The 19,012-nt window shown below is 39.8% G+C and overlaps 2 protein-coding genes across 3 annotated transcripts; one reads left to right on the top strand and one right to left on the bottom strand.

The window, feature by feature from the left end:
- Positions 1–323: 323 nt before the first annotated feature.
- Positions 324–2,710, top strand: LOC102709306 (TPR repeat-containing thioredoxin TDX). Of its 2 annotated transcripts, none has more exons than XM_006660548.3 (9): positions 324–420; positions 585–702; positions 805–892; positions 1,119–1,199; positions 1,276–1,340; positions 1,442–1,582; positions 1,707–1,820; positions 2,062–2,092; positions 2,284–2,710. In XM_006660548.3, the coding sequence occupies exons 2-9, from the start codon at positions 601–603 to the stop codon at positions 2,613–2,615; spliced, it is 954 nt and encodes a 317-aa protein (XP_006660611.1). In that variant the 5' UTR covers positions 324–420; positions 585–600; the 3' UTR covers positions 2,616–2,710. The 2 variants fall into 2 exon arrangements, with proteins under 2 accessions (XP_006660611.1, XP_015696468.1); XM_015840982.1 differs by having other exon boundaries at positions 339–420; positions 574–702.
- Positions 2,711–3,504: 794 nt separating this feature from the next.
- Positions 3,505–8,130, bottom strand: LOC102720459 (ABC transporter G family member STR-like). Its single transcript, XM_040527328.1, has 4 exons — positions 7,513–8,130; positions 7,226–7,405; positions 5,908–6,176; positions 3,505–5,134 (listed from the first exon to the last, which is right to left on the bottom strand). Exons 1-4 carry the CDS (start codon positions 8,128–8,130, stop codon positions 3,505–3,507), a joined length of 2,697 nt encoding a protein of 898 aa, XP_040383262.1.
- Positions 8,131–19,012: the final 10,882 nt, after the last annotated feature.

The raw sequence follows: 19,012 nt of genomic DNA, 5'->3' as shown, positions 1-19,012 counted from the left end.
TAATATATGGTGTTAAAACTTTTGTATTTCTGTTCATAAGCATCAATGCTAGAACAAACTGCGATTAAAAAAACCCTAAAACAATTCTGAAGTTAAAATTTTAAACTTCAAATTTCGACTGCGACGTATTCGTTTGAGGGGCAAAAAGGTATCCCTCGTAACTCGCTGCATCAACCCGTCAGGTCTGAATAGCCTCCTCCATTTCTCGAGGGAAGCTTATCATGGCGGCAAGTCAGGAGTGGGCCTTCCAAACATGGCCCAAAAGGGCCCAAAAGCCCATTACTACCTCACTCAACTCTCCGCTAAAAAAATTCCCCAATTTCCTCGTCGCGATTGCGCCATACCCTAACCCTAGGCCACCGGGGCGGCGACCGCCGGCGAGCCTGCCACCCGCAACCTCCCCTTCGACGACCCTTTCTTGTGAGTAGCCTCTTCCTTGGTGGCTTGGTCTTGTCTTTTGCGTGTCTTATGCTTCTAACCTCGATCTCGGCAAAGTTAATGCGAGATTCGTGTGCTGTTAGTTTAGTTTAGTTTTTTCTTAATGAATTATGGATAATTGTAGTGAAACCCCAGTTTTTTTGCAGGAGGTAGACGGCAGATATGGCGATGGCTGGAGGGAGCAGCTTTGAGGACGAAATCGTGGAGTCAGACATCGAGTTGGAGGGGGAGGTTGTTGAGCCAGATAATGACCCTCCTCAGAAGGTCAGGGCCTGTGAAATCAAAACCTAATTTGAGAGATTGGGATGATGTGTATTGATGGTGGGAAGAATTGATATTTTTATTATTGTGTCTTTTCTGCTACAGATGGGAGATCCATCTGCTGAAGTCTCCAACGAGAAATTTGACCAGTCACAGCTTGCCAAAAAGGAAGGCGTTGACGCAATTTCAGAAGGCAGGGTTTGTTTGCCAATTCTTGTTGGATACCAAATGTGAAAGCAATGAAGTTGTGCACTATGAGAAAATGAATTGTAATTCTGTTCATTAATGTTGTTTTGTCTTGCGCATAAAGTGGTTTTTAAAATAAATTCTGAGGGATATAAAACTCCTATCAATTTAGACCACAAGTGACCCCTTTGAATCAGTGTGTTTGTCTATAATAAAGTGGTTCTCTGTATCAGGTAAACTGGATGAAGCTATTGAGCACCTCACGGAGGCTGTTGTACTGAATCCGACTTCAGCTATCGTCTACGCTGCTCGGGGTACCATGACGCTGTCTACATATGGCACTTCATCTGATCGAAAGCTTTATATGGCACTAAGTCTTTTGCTATGCAGCTAGTGTTTTTGTGAAGTCAAAGAAACCAAATGCAGCTATTCGTGATGCAGATGCAGCATTAAAGGTTAGGACATTTCATTAATAGTTCATGGATGCTCAATCCCATTCTTGTTCAATTATATGCTTATAAGCTAATGCACTTTATGTCTGATTCTCCACTTGCAGATTAATCCAGATTCTGCTAAAGGATATAAATCACGAGGGATGGCAAAAGCTATGCTTGGGAAGTGGGAAGAGGCTGCTCAGGATCTTCGCATGGCAGCAAAATTGGATTATGATGAAGAGATTGCTGCAGAGCTTAAGAAGGTTATATTAACTAACCACTATTAGTTAGCTTACCCTGAAAACAAATTTGATTAGGGAAAAGAAACACTGCCTCCTCTACGTAAAGAAAGATAGCTATGTCAGAGTCATCAATTCCATTCTACAGGTTGAACCCAATGTACTCAAAATTGAGGAGCATAGGAGAAAATATGAGCGATTACGCAAAGAGAGGGATATGAAAAAAGCTGAAATGGAAAAACAGCGCAAACATGCAGAAGAGGTAATTAATTTTTCTAAGGCCATTTGTCAAATTTCATTAGTCTGCGACTACACATACCAAGCAGATCAAAGTTAGAAGCTCCAACAAATCTGATCTCCATGTGTTCAAGTTCTATATCAATTTTAAGGATGAAACTGATATGGTCCAATTATAAACATCATGTGTTTGCCATATCATCCATCTATGTTAATCCTGTAATCACGAACTGCACTAATTTTTTTGTATACATTTTTGGGTGCAGATTTCTGCTGCTTCTGCTGTTCTGAAGGATGGTAAGCTTATTTTCATGCTTGTTTGTGCTGTTCCCCCCATACTTGCTAATTTTGGATAGAAGGGTTTACAAAGTTATGACTTCTTCCAAAAAACTTAGATGTTTTCTACATTTCCTAATAGCCTCGAAAATTAAGTGCTTTGCAATTTTACCCTGTTGAATTTGTCTCGTCTGTATTGTGCATTTTATCAGGTGATGTGATCGCTATCCACTCATCCAGTGAGCTGGAATCAAAGCTCAAGGCAGCATCAACCTTGTCTAGGCTTGCAGTTCTCTATTTCACTGCAGGATGGTGTGGTCCATGTCGCTTTATTGGGCCTGTTTGCAAAAGCTTAGCTGAGAAGCATCGGAATGTTGTTTTCCTTAAGGTGGACATCGACGAACTAAACAGTGTCGCATATCGCTGGAACGTCTCCAGTGTTCCATCGTTCTTCTTTGTGAGGAATGGAAAGGAGATTGATAAAGTAGTTGGTGCTGACAAGAATGGCCTTGAGAGGAAACTTGCTCAGCATGGATCATCCTAAACAGTGAGCAGTCCTGTTACTTGACGTGCTAATATGATGTTTAATGAATGAGAACGAGTGCTATGAATAAAAGCTGACATACAGATCTAGAATTTCTCTGACTTGCTGGTTGCTGTGCACGTACACGCACATGATATGCTGGACCTATTTGTGATGATCCATTGCAAATAATTTCTATATTGCCTAGTTTTCCTGGAAATTTACTACTGCTACTGTGAGTCAGTCAGGTACCGCTGCTGCTTTGCTTTTTTCTGTAATACTTACCGCAATGCCTGACCTTGTATACTTGTGCCTTTTTGAGTTAGCTTATGATTTCTCATTTATTTATTTATTAAATAAACGTTTCTCTGTTACAATTTTAATTTGATAGATTGAGAACTGCAATCATTTGGGGTTATCTTTTTTGCTTTTTGAAAGAAAAAGGCCAACCACATATTGACAAACAGAAAATAATTTGGGAATAAAATATTTATACATGTCTTCGTAACGATCTAAAAGCCAAAACTAAAAAAAAATACTATGATAAAAAACCTTAAAATCAACTTCAAATTTAAGTTTGGAAACGGATTTTGGCTTAAAATGCTTGTTAGATTGATTCACATTTCTGATAGTCTTTGACTCTTTGTTTTAACATGCATTTTTACAATGTGCTTTTGATTTTCCATGACGCTATTTTTACCTCCACATGAACACACTTCAAAGTTTGAAACAAATAACTGAATCAGTAGTTAAATCAAATTTATTGTTGATTCTCTCCCAAAAAAAAATTATTTCGAAAACCTCAGGTTTACCTTATGACTTGTAATTAGCTGTTGCAATTGCAAGCAGAGATTATATAATCATATAACATCGTTCCTGCAGACCTGATATTTTAACAACACAAATTTTCTCACTTCCTCTCGTTCTTGGAGTAGAACCTCAAGATGACGTAGAAGGCGAGGCGATAAAGAACGCCCCATGCCAGCAGGATGGCGACGTCGACCCAGATGGCGTCGACGGTGATGTCGAGCGTGGACAGCACGTCCTGCCCGATCAGCGGGCACGCGGCGTCGCTGAGGTTGAGCTCCTGCCGGCGATGGCTGGGCTTGAACCCCCCGAGTGGGCCCGTCGAGAGCTCGGCGCGGTCGCCGGAGTAGCAGCGGCCGTGGTTGAACTCGTTGAGCAGCAGCGCCTCGAAGGGGTACTTGATCGCCGAGACGTAGTGCAGCCACCGCCAGCCGGCCGGGATGAGCGTCCGCTTGAGGAAGAAGCCGCAGGTGAGGAAGAAGAGCGCCGTGGTGGCGATGACGACGGCGTAGCCGGCGACGTAGCTCGGGACGAGCGCGCTGACGAGCATGACGTAGGCGTTGGTGGTGACGAGGGAGGCGAAGAGGACGAGCCAGAAGTGGAGGAGGCTGCTGCGGAGGCGGAGCATGAGCTTGGTGATGGCGGCGAAGGTGAGGCCCTGCACGGCGAAGAAGGGGAGGTAGACGACGAGGGAGGCGACGACGTAGGAGGAGGCCCTGTAGGCGTTGTGGGAGCGCTCCCGGATGAAGATGAAGCGCTCCTGGATGAAGGTGGGGACGGCGTCGTTGGAGGAGAAGAAGACGAGGCAGACGGCGAAGATGTAGAAGTTGAGGAGGCGGTTCACCGTCGGGATGTCGCCGGCGCCGAGGCGGCGGAACATGGTGGACAGGATCAGCGCCATCGCGGAGAGCACCAGCTCCCTGGAGAGGAACAGCTCCGGCGTGCGCACCACGTTCAGCGCCGTGCGCCACGACAGCACCGCCACCTCCCGCGCCCACGGGTTCGCGAACTTGGGCCGCCCCCCGTCGTGCTCCGGTGCGTCCAGCGGCGGCGGCGGCTCCAGCTCCAGCTCCGGGCCCAGCTCGTACTCGCGGTACGCCGGCTCCTCCGGCTTGAACACCGGCACCTGCGGAGACGACGACGGCGGAGGAGGATGGCCGTTGTGCGGCGTCGCCGTCACGACGCGGCCGCGCTGGAAGCTCGACACGGGCGTCCTCGACGGCGTCCTCGCCGGGGTCCACGTCGGCCGCCGCTGCGGCGTGCTGCCGGTGACGCCATTGTACACCCAGACCGAGAAGTCCTTGTAGAACTGCGACGCCAGCCTCGGCTGGTACCCGGAGGCCGTCCCGCCGCCGGCGTGCATCGGCGTCTGCGACTTCCTCTCCAGCGAATTATCAAAGTCGTCGTCACCACCACCACCACCACCATTGTACGACGACTCGAAGGTGGAGAACTGGTTGCTCTTGAGGTGAATCTGCCTGAACTGCACCGACTTGTGGCGCGGCGTCGTCCTCGCCGGCGTTCTTGGCACCGGAGTTCTCGCGGCGGCGTCGGGCATCGTGCCGTCCCTCTGGTAGGCGACGAGAGGCTCGAGCCCCGACGTGGATTCGTCGTACTCCTTGATGACGTCCAGGAGATGCTCGATGCTGTTCTCGCCGTCCGGCACCGGCCTGCCGAAACCTGCGAGGTGTGCTGGCACTGTGCCTGGGCTGCCTAGGTAGATCAGCCTTCCCCTGGATTGATGAATTGTCGTCAGAAATTGGTGCAAGTTTGAAGGATGATTTTATATGATTGAAAAGTAAAGGTAATTTTGGGATGCAAAAGCCAGTTTTTAAGTCTGATCAGATGCATGTTGATGTAGAGGCTGTATGGGTACGTTCATTGTGAAAAGGAAAGAAATGGAGGGTTATAAGAACAATCCTGCGGTTTTAGGGGGTGATTCTTTGTTGTTTTCCTAAAGAAAAATTTAAACGGCATATTTACAAATGGAAAATAATTTATGAATAAAATTTTTATATTTGTACTCTTACATTCATATTTTCCCACTTATGCTTATATGTTAAATTTTAAAATTTTAACTTTAAATTTTAAGTTGATTTTAGGTTTTTTTATGGAAGTTTATTTTCTAGTATTGACTTTTAAATCGATAAGAATACGTATATAAAAGTTTTATTTATAATTTTTTTACTTGTAAATATAGTGTTTATCTTTTTCATGGAAAACCTAAAAATTAGCGATCTAAAAGTCAAGACTGAAAAATAATCTGCAGTGAAAAACTCTTAAATCAACTTCAAATTTAAGGTGGGGGTGTTAAATGTACGGCGCTATAGACTGTTGACTTTATCTACATTTCATACTCTTCTTACCAAAAAAAAAAAACATAATTATTAATTATTTTGTTGTGATTCGTTTTCCCATCAAAGTTAATTCAAATAAAACGATGTTTACATATTTACGTCCACTTAAAAAATAGAGAAGATCAGTTCTTGTGTGTGTGTGTTGTCACCTTGCGAGGATGACGATCCTGTCGAGAAGCATCTGAATCCTGAAGGATGGCTGGTGAATGGTGATGAGCACGATGCTGCCTCCCCTGGCGATGTCCTTGACCTTCTCCACGACGCTGTGCGCGCTGGTGGAGTCGAGGCCGGAGGTGGGCTCGTCGAGGAACAGCAGAGACGGCCTGTGGATGATGTCTACGCCGATCGACACCCTCCGCCGCTCCCCGCCGGACACTCCTCGGGTCCCTTCATCCCCGATGTACGTGTGAGCCGTTGTCTGTAATTTTGGAACATATAGTTCGGTTTGTCATCAGCAAAACTGATCTACTCCTAGCCTAGTCTAGGGGGCGATTGTTTAGCACTTTTATATAAAAGCCAAATGTATATTTCTAAACGAAAAAAAATTTATGAATAAAAATTTTATATATGTATTCTTAAGTGTCTATATGTTAGAGCTATATGTTAGAGCTAGAAAATAACATTTGGTGGAGAAACCCAAAAATTAAATCGAAATTTATGGTTGAGAATTTAAATTTTGGCTTATAAAGCATATAAAAAACGAAAGGACGATGGCGTTATCATGTAGAGAAGAATAGTGGTGGATCCAAAAAGAAAATATTGTGGGGAGGGGGGCTGACGTCTTGTTTAACTATCGTCCAGGCTGCTTCCTGATACCTCCAACCCTTCCTTTTCTTTACTAATGGCCCAAATTTTATTGAGAGAGCTAAGGGAGCTCCAATGACGTGCGTAGTGTAGGAGGGGCTCTAAGCCACCCAGCACGGGTGGCAGATCCGCCCCTGAAGAAAAACTAGATATATGGGGGACAATTTTACCATTTTTAAAAAGATATATCTCTAGCAGAGTTACTTTCTCAAGCACCATGATTTTTTTCTTGTTTATGTATGTTCATGTCAAGAGAAGTTGTATGGATTATCAATGACAAACTGACATAGAAAACATAAATGCTATGGAATACTATCGCACAAGTATTTTTTTCTCTCTCCCTTTTGCCATTGTCATCATTAATCATCATTCAAATGCACTCCGTTAAACCGGAAAAATGTCCATTTTACACATGGACTTTTTGTATGGGGGCTAACAGAGTGCATTTGATGCAATGATAACGACGATAACAAAACGGTAAGAAAAACAATTGTGCGCTGGTGTCTCGACACATTTATTGACTAAATAATATCCATATTATAAGACTTTTTGAATTTGTCTAAATTCATCCAAATATTAATATATGTATGTCTAGGTCTATTAGTACACAAATGAATTTCTCCCAGATTCATTCATGTTTGTATTGGGAATATATATACTTGCCTGCAAGCCAAGCTGGTCGATGAGTTCCCAGACTCGCTTGAGCTTCTCAGCTCTGGAGAGCGACGGAGGGAGCCTCACTTCAGCTGCGAAACTGAGCGTCTCCAGCACCGTCAGCATCGGGAACAGCTGATCGTCTTGCATCACGTACGACGAAATCTGCTTCATGTAGCTCGTGGTGACCTAAAACAAGTTGGATAGATCAACCGCGTGTCGATCAGATACCATCTCACTAAATCTGCTTCATCTCGTGCTTGATCATGCTATAATTAGGTTATATGAATTCTTACGGATCGGCCATCGATGCTGACGGAGCCCTCGAGGCTGCCCTTGGCGATCCTGCCGGCGAGGGCGTCGAGGAAGGTGGACTTGCCGGCGCCGCTGGGGCCGAGGATGGCGGTGACCTGGCCGCGGAGGGCCTGGCCGGAGATGTCGTTCAGCAGGTACACCTCCTTCTTCATCTTCACGCCGTCCTTCTTCTGCTTCTTGGTGACGCTGTAGGACAGGTTCTTGAACTCCAGCCCCTGCCCGGGGAAGCTGGTCACCTTCACGCCGGCCGGCACGCCGCCGCCGCCGCGCGTTCCGCGGGCTTCCGTGGCGTCCAGGAGGCTCTCGAGGCTCTCCTTCTTCTCTGTCGTCCGGCGGGCCGGCATCTCCGCCGCTGCCGGGGCTCGATGGCCACGGGTGGTGGCCGCGGCGGCGGCCGGCTCGCCGCCGTCCCTCGCCTCTGTCCGGTGGGCTGTCGCCCTCCGAGTGGCGGCTGCTTCGGCGCCGGCTCTCTCTGTCCGGTGAGCTGCCGTCTCGCCGCCGCCTCTGCGGGTGGCCGTCTCGCTCTGGTGGCGGTGGGCGGCTGTCTCACCGCCGGCCCTGGCCATCTCGCGGTGGTGGTTGTGCTGCTGCTGATGCATCGTTGTGTTAGCCATGCACTTAGCCTGCGTTGCTCCATTGCTGTAACGCGATTTTATAGTTGCTGCAAACAAAAAAGAATTCATTTCTTTGCACCAGCAAACAAAAAACAATTCTTTCTTTTTGGAAAACACAGTAAAAAAATGCATGCTCATAATACACACGTATATTATACATGCTATTAATACTTTTTGAAGACTATGCCGGCATATGTGAAACCATTGTAAACAATTCGCTGTCGAGGGATACACTGTCCACTACTAAAAGAATAATATAGTCCTAAATGTAAGCATTGGTATCGAAGCATATGACTAGAAAATCTGATGGATAGATTTCTCCTAAAAAACAGTTTCTTCCACGTCAAAAAATTATTTTTCCAGAAAGAAATAAAAAAAGAGAATATTTCTGAGTGTGCAATGCTGCGATGGATGCATCAATGCAGCCAAAATTGAGGTGATTTGTCGGTTGCCACGACTTTGCTTGGAGCATTGGTTTCGCAGGAGGGTTTTTTTTTGTTGCAATGCATAGCTGTGAGCCTGACGGTGAAGTAGAGGTAGCTCTCTGCACAGCAACACATCGATGGAATATTCACAAGTCACACATACCATGGGTTGGCCTCCGGTGGTCGGAGGCAGTCGTCATATATTTTCGTTTCTGTTTGTATTTATAAATTTAAATTTAAAATTTAAAATTTAAATTTAAAGTTAATTTTTAGATTTTTTTTTCACCTAAATTTATTTTCCAGCCTTAACTATTAAATTTATGCATATAAAAGTTTTATTTATAAATTATTTTTTATTTACAAGTCATTTGTTTCCTCATGAAAAAGTCAAACGGTCACACTGTGAGTAAACTCGCTTCCAGTGTGCAATCGGTCAATGTGTTTGCAGGCTTACAGCTTGAACAAGCTAGCTAGCTACTGGAGTGGTATTGCAGAAGTGATTAATCTAGTTAATTACTTTCAGTACACTTGCATGGCATGTATAACCCAACGATGGACAAATGTAAATTTCTTGATGAAGCTAGCAGATGGCCGTCACCAGCCAAACTGACGGACGAATACGCTTCCGCCGTGATGGGCCGAAAATGTACTATTGGGCCGATCTCGCCGGAGGACGGCATAGCAGGCGAATCATGGTAAGACATGGGCCGATGCATCCTCGTGGGTTGGGCCGGAAGCCCGTCAAGATGTTGAATGGTTGGGCCGATTCGACGACGACCAGAGTTAGGGCCTGTTAGATCCGTGACTAAACTTGTCACGTCTAACGTTACTAAGGTGTGTCACGCCATCGAAAATGTGGCAAAAAAAAAAAACATGGGTCGCAATTTAGGTAAATTTGTCACCGGTAATTGAGTATATGACAAGTGGGACAGAGTGCTAAGAAAATGAAAAACCAAAGGCGTGGCATGAACCAAACGTGTAACTTAAAAATTATGGTGTACCTTAATAATATGCCTTACATCTGATTTATGGCTAACGATTCAACAGATAGTGGATTACTATCTGTATCTTGTATATTACTCATATTTTATCTCAGTATCTTGTGTGTTACTCGTAAGCGAACTTTGCTGAGATAAGTAGCCCCATCAAATTCAAGTTACGATGACTTCAACATTCAAAAGGACTTACTGTGCCATGTTGGAGCAAGAACTTATAAGTAATACAAGTTGGAGTTATATGTGTCACTCAAGTGTTGAGGTGATTGTCTGGTTTTTTTAAAGAAAAAACATCAAACAATATATTTGCAAATGAAAAATAAATTATAAATAAAAATTTTATATACATATTTTAGCAATTTAAAAACTAAGGCTGGAAAATAAACTTTGATAAAAAAACTCTAAATTTAAGGTTAAAAATTTAAATTTTAACTTATAAGCATAAGTAGAAGCGAAAAGATGAAGGTGCAGATTAAGAAGTGACTTCAAATTTACAGAAATTAAGGAGAAGTACTTTCTGTTCAAACAGCACATTTGAGCGGATTCTCTCCAGGGAGCCGAAAATCATGCTCGACAGTGAGGGTGCTACCACCAGGCACCAGCTACAGTCCTCATTTTATCATGGCACCATCATCAGATGAGAGAAAGCAATAAAACGTCTGAAATGAAATCATTTCAGTTCACTTGAAATGCTTCTTCCTTTTCTTTTTCTTTTTTTTTTTTGCATGGATTGGAATAATGTGCCTGGATTTGACCAACCTTGTGTACTGATCTTAGCTACTATGCAGCCTACAAAGTGTTCAAGCAATTAAGCAGCAGCTTGCAGGGGGCACCTTCATCCTGACAAAAGGGACTTCTCCAACTGCAAGTCTGCAACCACAATATGCTCTGGGCAATATCAACCTCAATGCTTATCCTTAAAATTCCTGGGCCTACCAGGGCCCAGCCGGCCCAGGATGGGCCGGCTGCGCCGGCCGGCGAAGTGTCACCACAGAATCCATCTGAATGCTGCTGTCCACTGAAAACTGTGAACAGCCTGAATATCATACTACCTAGCATCAGGTGATGCAGGGACAAAGAAGCAGATGCAGCAGCAGTTGTTTAATTGCAAAAGGATTGATCCTAGCTAGCTGCTTTGCCATTTGCTAATTAACTGGTGTTGCTCTAAAGTGTCTCTGGGACAGCAGTGTTTAAGAAGCTTAATTCGCTTGCAATCTTCAGAGATGGGTTGGTGGGTCAGGATCACAGTACACTGATCTCCTGATTTGGTGAGATGATGCTGTATTATCCTTACATTTTGGAGGGCCCAAAGAATCCAGGTGTGATGATGGTAGGAGGTCGATATGTATATTTCTGTTGCGAGTGAACTTTCAGAGGTGCTATGGATGACAATGTTTAGTGTTTCTTTTTCGAGCTGGAAGTAGTGTGTTTTGCTCTTTTTGAGGAAGATAATGCAGGCAGTCAGGCGTGCAGGACACCACTGAAGATCACTGAAGAGTGCTGTTCCCATAATGAAATGTAAATTTTGTACTACAAAATCTATGCCATGGATATAGCATATGGCAGAAAAGATGCCTTTTTTTTCTTTGCATGACTGCATGTTTGGCAAATAATCTTTCGTGTGTGAATATTTGCATTGCATGTGTCTGAAACTCTGAATGTTAGCATAGACCTGAGCAGATTTTTGCAGGAGAACCTGGGCATAATCTTCAGCGTTATAACTGCATCTCGCAATTAACTCTGCCAGGTCAAAGTCAAACAACTAATACCAGTTCTCCCTAATGATGTTCTAAGTAAAATATAAATGTGGAATCATGCTCTTATTAGTCCTCCAATGTTCTAGTCATCTCAGCCGTTTTTTTTTGTAACATTTATTTATATGGATTATAAAATACTCTTGGTGTGTGTACGTGTTACCTGTAAATACGTATGATCTACCAACCCAGAACAAATCTAGGTGACCTGTTCTATCTCAGGCAGAAATTCACATATCTATTTGCTGATTATATTCATATTCAAACCCCCATAAACTTCAAACCCAGTCAACGTAAGAATAGATATATATTACATTGAATTGAAAGAGACTGCACTCGTATGCTAGCTAGCCACGGATGACATGGTAACTTATCTTTTCATTTCTGCTTATACAACTTAAAATTTAAATATTTTATCTTAAATTTAGTGTTGATTTTTTAAACTTTTTATCATAATTTATTTTTAGTCTTTGTTTTTAAATCTATAAAAACACGTATATAAAAATTATATTCATAAATTATTTTTATTTATAAATATGTCGTTTTATTTTTTTTCTCGAAAAGCCAAACAATCACTGCCTTGCAGCAAGTACAATTCGTCAAAGTGAGACGTGAGATATCAATCTAAACTACGATCGATGTTTGGCGTCTCATGACAGTTACCAATCAAATCACTCCAAAACAATTAACTCGGAATAGTGGTCATCACGTCGATCGTTCATCTGCAAGTTGCATGGCGATTTTTTTTTGGTCTCACGTATGTGGCTGCTGAGCAGTCTTACTTTCAAACTAGAAACATATTTAAATTGTATCAGAGTTAATTGATCTGAACGCGCGTGGGTGATTAACCCTGAAATCGTTTTAGCTTGTTCACCGAATTATTGAAACACATTTATTTGCTTCACACTTCGTTTTTCTTAAAAAAATGTACTGTGTTTCTAGACCATTTGTTTTAAATTATTTGTTAGGATCATTTCTTAAAATATTTAATTTATTCCTATAATCAAACCGATACTCCTAGCAATAACTCGTTCAATAATCTAAATCAAATGGTATATTCATGTTAGATGATCAGTAACTTTTTTCCGTAGCCATTGGCTTTTGTTAGGGGCCGGGCGATATAACCATTCATTTTCAGAACGTGTTTAATAATCATTGTGTTCTTTTGGCAATCTAATCTTAATATTTATTTCTAGATAACCATCCTGATACATGTGATTAATTATGCCAATTATAATGTGTTTTGTCACGTATCTATCTTTTCGCTTTTTTCAAGAAAAAAGTCAAATGACAGATTTGCAAACAGAAAATAATTTACGGATAAAACTTTTTTCATAACGATTTAAAAGCTAAAACTGAAAAAATAAAAAAAGCATTTAAAATCAACTCAAATTTAAGGTTAAAAATTTTAAAAATAGCTTATAAGTATAAGTAAAAGCCGAAAGATATGATGCTAGCCAAGAACGTGACACTGCAGTCGACTGCGTGCACAGCTGAAAATGCTGAGGGTTTTTTCGGATCACAGTAATTTTATAGGATTTTCAGAGAAAACAGTTTAATTCCTTTATTTTTCTTTTAAAAACCCTTCAAACTGAAGAGGCCTTGAATATTGTGTAGTGCTGAATCGACTCATCGTAATTTCATCCAAAAGTGACCAGTTCCTGGAAAGAATTCCAGAATCTGTGTAGACTGCGACTTTGAATTTGAACAGGAAAACCCATTGGCAGTTCAACGAACTAGCTACTCAACGTGCGAGCGAGAGAGCTATCAGAAATTAATTAATTAAAGATCAAATAAAATAGCTAGCTAGCTAGATCATGTCGATAGATGAGAGAGGCATGATGACCACACAGTGATGTCATGAGTGATGAGATCCTGTATAATGCATAGTTGGACTGCTAGGGTTTTATTTTCATGCTTATATGTATATGTTGGAGGAAAACAATACATGTCTGCAGGACCCATGTGGATAGTTGCAGGTAATAAGGCTGGGACATCTTGCAGCTGGTTAATTGTTCTTAATTAATTAAGGTGAGTTGATATCCGCCATGCAAAACGAGATAAATAATTAGTAAGTGATTATTTAAGTATTAGCTGTTATAATTTTTTTTAAACAAACAGTTGTTTTCTTTATTTTAAAAATACTTTTATGTATGTAGAATTTTTGCATGACAAGCATTAATTGTTAATACTTTCGAATTAAATTGAAGCATGTTTATGAAAAACGACGAAGTAGCCTAGCCCATAGGCCGTGTCCAACATGAAGTAGCCAAATCACATTGATTTTGTTTAATTGTTTGTAACATCTAGACGTATAATTTGATCAAACTAAACCTGAGGTGTATAAATGCACACCAATAAAGCGGTCAGAAATATATTCATACAGTGAAACTTGTATTTTTTTTAAAGAGAATGCACGTACGAAAGCTTGTTTTTCTTTTGGATATCCCAAAACCCAAATTTTTCTTACGGAACACAATACAAACGTGTGTGCTCATAATGCACGCACCATCATACCTATAAACATACACATGTAGACCTTACCCACATGAACACCTCGGAATATTAGGCTGGCTATATCTTGATGTCGACAAATTTATCGCTGATACCTCTCTCACTAAAAAATAATTATGAGCCGCCACACGCCAACCTTAACCACTGCCCTAATACTATTAGTTTTAATATACTTATAGATACATGATAAATTTAAAATATATTAGAAGTATTTTTAATTAAGACAATAGCTCATGTACTGCATCCAAATCTAGGAGAAATATAGCTAGGAAAAAAATGTTGTGAGCCTATTTTGTTTATAGTAAGAACAAAGTGTTTAGGTTTCTAAGGATTATTTTCTATGAAAATCATTCGATTTCTAGGAATCAATTATATGAAATCCGAAGAGAAAACAAAGTGAATTTCCTATCTACTCAAACTTCTTTTAAAAAATCACACACACACACATATGCATTTCATATTTCTCCACTTCTGTTATTTCTCCAACGGTACCAATGGTTAATCGTGGTTTAACGGTGCAAATTTACAATAATGTTGACCTAAATTATGTTTCAAATTACTTTAAGTTTTAATTTAAAATTTACCAACGATTGATTACTCCACGGTTACCGTAGCTTAACAGTGCAAATTCACATCAAATTTAACTAAAAATTTAAATTATATTTGAATTAGGGCAGTTGTCTTTTAGCTAACGGCCGTCCATGATAGCATCCTTACCGTGCGGTATCCACGGTAACACGTACCTGAGGAGATCAGGTAATCTCTCTTGTGAACAATCAATAATCTCTTGTACCTATGTACTGGGCAAAATGAAGATTTATATGTGAGGACCGAGGACTTGAGACTTGTCTGATTTAATATCACGCTTTGGAACATCAACGGTTAGACGCACCATAATTTTTTAGGTGGTTTTGGTTTACACTATAACTTTGGTTTACTATACTTTTACTTTATACACTTATTTCTTTGCCAAAATTTATCATAAGTATGACTAGCACATTGTTAGCCACACACTTACGATAAAATTAAGCAAATGACTGGTAAAGTGTCGATCCCATCCAAATATGTCTTCTAAGCTCGGCAAAAAATTAGTGTCACAAACCTTGTACCCAAGGGGCGGAGCCATAAGCTTTTTATGGTGCCAAATCTTTAAAAGTCTAAAAAATAAACTAATATGATATTTCTAAAACATTTTAATTTTAGTTTGTAATTAAAAGGACGGCACGAAAAATTAATTGGCGTCGTCGATCTTTGCCATATGTCTGACAGTCTCTTACACGCGTACTCATGCATGTTTGGAAGCAAGCATGCATATACACATGCGTCAAACCTGTTCACATGTACGTAGTACACAACATCAATAGACACGTATATATACGTCATAACTGACTAGTTGCCATGCATGCAACTTGTTGATTCAGACATCAGTAGTCACTGTTTCAGTGTTTTGCATATCGATCTCGCTAGTTAATTACAGTAAACTGCTATCTTCCATCAATAATATTTATTTTTAATAAAATTGAGATAAATTTTTAGAATTCTAACCATTAATTATTTCTTAATTATTTAGTTTAATACAAAACAACTTGCATCTATAAATTTTCCTCGACATGTATTTTCATAATATTGTAAACTTATTTAATTTTATAAATTTATTTTAATAAAACACTATCATTAAAGTTTTAGATGTTTAGCTAAATCTTACGTTAAACAACAAATATTCTCGATCGGATGGTATATGTGACAAGTTGTTGTCGTCACTCGATACATACATATCTATAAATGTGTGGAAACTGTCCATGCCCTCACAATCATGTAGGCCAGTTCTGTACAGTACGAATTTACAGGTCAAGAGAAAGTTCAATAGTAGCTAACTACTATTCTAATTCATATATAGTTAATTTAATAGCCAATTCATACAATAGTTATATACAAAATATTAATGCATGGTTCCACATGTCATACACATATTTGTCTTGGAGCCCGTGTGCAACTAGCTATAAATTAGTAGCTCACCTCTCTTCTCTCTTCTCTTTTATTTATTTAAAATATGCTTATAGCTGACTTATAGCCTGCTATTGTCTCTGCTCTAATTGGCGCGTCTGCGTGCTTTTACATTGTTCATATGAGAAAGTTGTGTACGGTTAATAATTTAAGGTTTTTTAGTAATAATTGAAGTTGGCTGTACCGAGCTTGCTAGAATTCGAGGGGTGATGGCGCCAAAACAGCATATTTACAAATTATATATTTATATTCTTGATGATTTAAAAATAAGACTACAAGAAAACTATATCAAAAATTTTAAAATTAATTTAAAATTTAAAATTTAAAATTTATTTGTTAACTTATAAGCATAAATGGAGATAAAAAGATGGACTTTCATCGTTCTTTGGTCGTGTCATCGCGCACGGCCACCGGCGAGGTTGGTAGTACTACACTAGTACAGATGCTCAGAGTCCGGAGGAGAGAGACACACACACCGAGAGATTTTCTTTTGACTTGTGTTAATATACAGTAACAGTACCTTGTCACTTACCAGTACCAAAAGGTACGTATTATATGGTACTTTTTTTAAAAAAATAATAAATTGTACAAGACTGCAAGTAATTTGGAAGGAAATCATATATCAGTTTGTACAGATTTGCTAGTCCTATTTTTCTATCGACATGTTTTTCTTTTCAAAGAAAACACACTCCAATTTTAGACCGTCCGAGGAGTCAGGTAGACGAGAGAGGTGGAAAAACTGTCATGCACGTGCAGGTTGGGTTCAAACCAACACCTTCGACTTCACGTGTATCTCCATTCTCCCTGCCCTTCTCCACTGAACCTGTACCTCTTAGCTCATACCCTCCTCCGACTAAAATAAAAGTATTTCTATTATTTAAATCTTGTATAGTAATATAACTATTTCTACAATGGTTTCTATAGTTATTATAATAATTCTAGAGCTAATTATATGTTTATAAAGGAAATATAATCAATTTAAAATTCAAAACTGATGGCAGAAGTAACTAAAATAAAGTCTAATCATTTTTTTTTAAATGGATTATATTCATATCTGCAACCCCAGCGAAATTTTTTTGCGTTCAGAACTAAGTCCTAATTTCGTACAAATTGTGCGGTCGCACTAATTTGTACGGCTAGTTAATTTCCCTCTAGAATTAAGCCGTGGCAGCATGACCTAATTGGAATCGAAGAAAATCAACTGTCTTGCTAAAATCTAATTTGGCAGTTATCGATCCGTCCTTTGCGTGGACGTGTAGCGACCGTCAAATTAACTATCTATCTCTACCTAGCTTTGCGAGCACAAATATTGGCACCTCTAGCTAAAAACCTGTAGCCACCTTATTTTACCACACAATTAATTAATGCGTAAACGACTGACTTGCACATGACTAATTAAGTAGGCTGAAAAATACCACACGAATAAAGATTTTTTTATAACTTAAGGATATGAATGCCATTAAACTAACCTGCGTTTCGTATATGCCATACAGATAATTGCAAATAAAAAGAGGACGTAAATTTCATAAACTATAGATTTGAGGACAATTATCACAAAACTGTAAATTTTGGAGTTTAAATCCCCATAACTAGCTAGTATAATGCTAGAGCTAGCTATAAATATTGTATTTTTTTTGGTTAAATTGGTGCTAACTATGTATTTTTTTTAAAAAAAAAAGTGTTACTTTTGACTATATAATGGCTTAAATATGTTGTTGTGTGATATTTTTCTAATTCTAAATTTGCATTTTTGTGATAGTTTGATCAAAACATTTATATTCTTTTACAAAATTTACTCCGAAAATACCTTAATAAATTTCATGACAGCATATAGAATTTACAGTGTCATAAACCGTCTATACACAAATGAGTACTTTTGCATGTATATGAAAAAAAACAAATTAACGGGGATTTTTCATATATAGTCACGCAATATCGTCGTTGCTTAAATATATTCGGTTTCTCCTTCATATGTGGATCAATTTTTTTCTTGCATGTTTGTCATGAATCGAATGACCCTTAGTCATAGAAAATACATTTTTCACAAATTAATATCCACATGCAACCTATCATGCACGTCACTAACAGGGCAAAAAGCAAGTTTGCACCACCAGACAAACAACGGAGAAAATCGATCGATGGTCCTACGTGTAGATGCTTCATTTTTCGTTCTTTCATCATCGGGTAGCTCCGGCTATGAAGCTACACTCTCACTCGAACAATTCTGCGCCAGAATCCTCTCCGCTTACAGTGACATGTGCACAAATAGCACTACGGCCTCGATCGGCAGCCTCTTTCTTCCCGACCTATATTCTCTTCTGTTTGTATGCTCATGCTGATTGAACTACTAAACAACATTCTTTTAAAAAAATATTATACAGAAAAATTGTTTTAAAAGAATTATATTAAACTATTTTTATGATTAATCCGCAATATTTTCCATGTTGGTTTCCAACCCCAATGGGTCGGTACAACTCCCTATTTCGAGAAAAAAAACCATCACTCTATGTCAGCGTGGATGTGTGATGAGTAGACGTACAGTCAAACCGTGTTAGTTTTGATCGAAGTTTCTGCAAAAAAAAAGTTGTATCATTTTAACGTTGAAAAATAATATAATATGTGCAAGCTCACGAAAAAAACTATTTTCATAAATTCTGGCAAAGAAAAAATATTTTCATAATTTTGCACTTCCCTATATTTCTCTAGACATGTAGTAGATGAAGAAATATGCAATTTAGTTCAGTTATAAACGCAGATGACACGTCTCATGCCACTAGTACGTCAAAGAGCACACATACTGCTAGCTAGCATCATCATCCATACAAGTGGTTAATCACTTTGGTGATCTCAGGAAAAATAAAGATTTTGCTATTTTCTTTAGATAACAGAAACGAATTATATGCATGGTTAGGCGCCGGAGATAAAGATTTATTAATGGATGGTGTAAATAATTAGTTCATATATAGTGGAGTGTTAGCTAGTTGGCTATCTATCTTTGGGGTCCATTTAATTCACCCCAGCAGCCAAATTTAGCTAGCCGACATGCATGCATACACCCGTTAATTAATTACTAGAGTTTGACAAAAGCAAGACAATAGATAGTGGTGAGATACGCATTATTATCATAGTTAAGAAATTAATTGCTTTTGCAGCCCAAAAATCTTGAAAAGAAGGA

The sequence above is a fragment of the Oryza brachyantha genome, chromosome 9 (genome assembly GCF_000231095.2).
Source record: "Oryza brachyantha chromosome 9, ObraRS2, whole genome shotgun sequence".
Lineage (NCBI taxonomy): Eukaryota > Viridiplantae > Streptophyta > Magnoliopsida > Poales > Poaceae > Oryza > Oryza brachyantha.
The sequence above is the reverse complement of the archived record's forward strand: the minus strand, read 5'-3'. Positions and strand labels throughout refer to the sequence as shown.

What these genes read in the sequence shown, in the direction of transcription:
- LOC102709306 (XM_006660548.3), top strand. Translation starts at nt 601, where the DNA reads ATGGCGATGGCTGGAGGGAGCAGCTTTGAGGACGAAATCGTGGAGTCA. An exon ending in TATCGTCTACGCTGCTCGGG is followed by an intron (nt 1,200 to 1,275) that starts GTACCATGACGC and finishes TTTGCTATGCAG; the next exon opens with CTAGTGTTTTTGTGAAGTCA. An exon ending in ATGCAGATGCAGCATTAAAG is followed by an intron (nt 1,341 to 1,441) that starts GTTAGGACATTT and finishes CTCCACTTGCAG; the next exon opens with ATTAATCCAGATTCTGCTAA.
- LOC102720459 (XM_040527328.1), bottom strand. Translation starts at nt 8,130, where the DNA reads ATGCATCAGCAGCAGCACAACCACCACCGCGAGATGGCCAGGGCCGGC. An exon ending in TCAGCATCGATGGCCGATCC is followed by an intron (nt 7,406 to 7,512) that starts GTAAGAATTCAT and finishes AACTTGTTTTAG; the next exon opens with GTCACCACGAGCTACATGAA. An exon ending in TCGACCAGCTTGGCTTGCAG is followed by an intron (nt 6,177 to 7,225) that starts GCAAGTATATAT and finishes CCAAAATTACAG; the next exon opens with ACAACGGCTCACACGTACAT.